We start from the raw sequence: 3,417 nt of genomic DNA, 5'->3' as shown, positions 1-3,417 counted from the left end.
CGGGTGTCCTGCCGAGGGGCCCAATGGCCACGGACCCGAGAGCGAGCCAAGGTGTCCTGTGGCCAAGCTGCTGCACGCTGTCCAGTGGGGAAGGACTCGTCCAGGGCTGCCCGGGGGGGGGGCTGGCTGGGACAGGCTCCCGCAGCCCCACGAGGAAGACCCTGGACCCCGGGGGCTGTGACACTGCCCCTGTGGGACAGTGTAGCCGGTGGGGGCAGGCTGGCCCCATCTCTAACACCCCTGCTGCCTCTGCAGGGAACTCTGGGTGGCACACAGGGCATCCCGTCCGGTGCCCTCCTGGGCCCAGGGGAGACACTGCTCTCACTGTGGCTGCCATGGAGGCTGTCAGGGCTGCAGGGTACCCTCACCAGCGAGGTCTGACATGCACAGGACAGGGCAGGCGCTCCCGGCCTTTCAGGGTAGGACCGAGGGGCTGGGACACTGACACACCGGGCTCAGAGGGGTGAGGGCGGCTCGGACCCCTGAGGCCTGGGCTGGGCCTGCTGGGTCGCCAGCTGTAGCATCCCCAGCCTGGGGCAGCCTCTGACCGAGCCTGGAAACCAGCAGTACTTGGCTGCCCCTCTGGCCTGTGGTCAGCCCGCTGGGACAGGGCCTGGACAGCACTCCTGGGGGACAGGCGGGGCGGCACAGAGCACAGGGCTGGGCCACCGGGTTCCTCATGGTCAAGGCCTCAGCAGCCCGGCAGCCAGTCCAAGGACCGGTCAGGGAAAGCAGAGCCTGGCGGTGTCACTTCCCCTCCCCGTCAAATGCAGCCAGGTGTGTCAGAGGCCGCACAGTCCCTTTGGCCCCTGTGGCCACCTTTGCTGGGCCCCAGCAACAGCGGGTGGCAGGAGGCGGGCTAGAGGCATGGCATGGGCGCCAAGTCCCCCTCAAAGGCCTCTGGGATCGGCTGTGGCTGACTGGCCAGTGGGTCCTTTCGGCCCCGCCCAGAGGAGGGACAGGGCCGCTTGGACCAAGGACTCCCTCCAGCTGGGCACTCAGCAGGTGGAGCCAGGCCACTGTCCAGTGAGAGATCCAAGCACAGAGACCAGTGGCCAGGGCTGTCCCCGGCACGGTGAGACTGCTGGTCAAGGGGGGTCCTGGGCCTGGCTCTGGGGCGGGGTCAGCAGGTTCCTTCAACTCTGGCAGGAGGACCTGCCCCAGCCCAAGGCTGACTGCTCCGCCCAGCGCACTCCCAGGCCCCAAGTCGCCAGGGACCAGCAGCCCACTCAAGGTGCCCAGGTGCCTGATGGCCCACTGGGTGGCAGCCACTTCTCCCTCTTGTCAAACTGCAGAGTAAGCAAGCCACAGACACGTGTGAGAGCAGTGAGAGTCGGAGGCCAGGCGCAGGCAGAGCCGGAGCAGGCGGAGGGCACGTGGGCACACCTCACCCTGGACCCGACGGCCAGTGCTGCCGGCTGCAGGGCGCTCCGGCTCCCTGAGACCCTGGCCCAGTCCTGGCTCCCTGCAGCCACGTGAGGAGTGAGGCAACAGTCAGAAAGTCTCTCAAACATTCATCTAAAGAAATAATGCTAATGGGCCTGGCACTGTAGCCTAGTGGTTAAAGTCCTTACCTTGCACACGCTGGGATCCCATGTGGGCACTGGTTTGTATCCCAGTGGCCCCGCTTCCCATCCAGCTCCCTGCTTGTGTCCTGGGAAAGCAGTCGAGGACGGCCCAAAGCCTTGGGACCCTGCACCTGCGTGGGAGACCTGGAAGCAGCTCCTGGCTCTTGGCTTCGGATTGGCTCAGCTCCAGCCATTGCGGCTACTTGGGGAGTGAATCATTGGACAGAAGACCTCCTTCTCTGTCTCTCCTCCTCTGTATATCTGACTCTCCAATAAAAATAAACAAACCTTTAAAAAAATTACTGCTTTCAGATGAGATTAAGACGTTTTCAAAGATTTATTTGAAAAGCAGCGTGACTTTCGCCTGCTGGCTCACTCCCCAGATGGCCGCAAGGGCCAGCGCTGGGCCAGCCCAAAGCCAGGGGTCTCCTCCGGGTCCCCCACGCGGCTGCAGGGTCCCTCTGGGCCTTCCTCGGCTGCTCTCCCAGGCCGCAAGCAGGGAGCTGGGTGGGAAGCGGAGCTGCCGGTCCCGAACCGGCGCCCAAGGGATGCCAGCGCTGCAGCAGCAGGTTAACCCTCTGCACGCTGGCGCCGGCTCCCAGGTCCCTTCCTGCTGGACACCCAGAGGGAACTGGCGTTTGCTGTGGAGGATGAGGGGCTGGCCTCCACCTGTCCTACCCGGGGAGCGGCCAGGGCACCTGCGGGGCCCCCTTCCTCCGGCAGGGGCGCCGACCCGGGGGTCCCACCCCAGGGGCCCGCTGCACCCCGGGGGACAGCGCTCAGCCCCGGAGCCGGACGCAGGCGCGGCCACCGCCACCGGCTGGCCACCGGCGCGCCGCCGCGCACGCGCGCAAGGCTCGGGTCCACCCCGCGGGCCCCACGTGCGCCTGCGCAGCAAGGCCGCGGCGCGCACGCACGTTCGGGGCAGCGGCGAGTGGCCGCCGAGGCCCAACAGGCGTTCCCGGCGCCGGGCGCGGGGCCCCTACGGTGGCCGCCGAGGGACGCGCCCGGGCGGCCGGGCCCCCGGCGGCAGCATGCAGCCCCCCGGCTGCTGCGGGAGCCCGTCGGCCCGCTCCGTGGTGCGGGACGCGGAGAGGGCACCGGGTGAGCGGCGGCCGGGCCGCACGGTGGGGGACCCGGAGGCGGGGCGCGCGCTGGGCGCCGGCGAGCGGGGGTCCAGGCCCGGGATGGCGTCTCTCCGGGGGGCAGGGGGCGTGCGCGAGCTGCCCACCGCGTTCCCGGGGTGGCGTTCCCGAGGTGCGGCGCAGCCGGGGCGCGCCCCGCGGTGCTCCCGGTGAGGGAGCCTTCCGGCTTGGCCAGGCGGGTGGGCAGTCCCGGGCGGCGGGTGGGGACTGACCGGGGGTCCCCGTTTCCGCCTCCCCCTGCAGGCCCCCGGGCCCGATGCCGCTGGTGCCGATCCCGCGGCGGGTGCGCTCCTTCCACGGCCCGCACACCCCCTGCCTGCGCGCGGCCAGCGGGCCTGTGCGCGCCTCGCCGCTGGCGCGCACTGAGCACCGCAACTTGGACGTGTACGTGAAGCCACACAGGCTGCACGGCTTGCTGCGCTTCCTGCTGTGCCTGGGCTGCAGCCTGCTCAGGGCCGCGCTCTGCTGCCTGCAGTACCTGGGCGTGCGCGCTGCTGCGTGGCCGCCGCCGCCTGGACTTCCGCCTGCCCTACGACCTGCTCCTTTTAAGGCATCCACGCGACCCTGCCGCTGCTCGGCGGCCTGAGCTGGTGTTTCATGGTCTTTGTGGACATGTGAGCGCCCGCGCCGAGGGCTGAGACCTGGGGTTCCCCGCTGCACCCTGGCTGCGCAGCTGTGAGCAGGTTTGGGGGGCTGAGTGCCCT

At 69.5% G+C, this 3,417-nt stretch overlaps 1 protein-coding gene across 1 annotated transcript; it reads left to right on the top strand.

Moving 5' to 3' along the window:
- Positions 1–2,969: 2,969 nt before the first annotated feature.
- Positions 2,970–3,417, top strand: TMEM250 (transmembrane protein 250). The gene is given in 3 exon segments (XM_004600042.2): positions 2,970–3,202; positions 3,204–3,261; positions 3,263–3,417. Coding segments are annotated over 3 exon segments (360 nt in total). The 3' UTR covers positions 3,332–3,417.

The sequence above is a fragment of the Ochotona princeps genome, chromosome 14 (genome assembly GCF_030435755.1).
Source record: "Ochotona princeps isolate mOchPri1 chromosome 14, mOchPri1.hap1, whole genome shotgun sequence".
Lineage (NCBI taxonomy): Eukaryota > Metazoa > Chordata > Mammalia > Lagomorpha > Ochotonidae > Ochotona > Ochotona princeps.
This window is presented reverse-complemented; position numbering and strand designations above follow the sequence as displayed.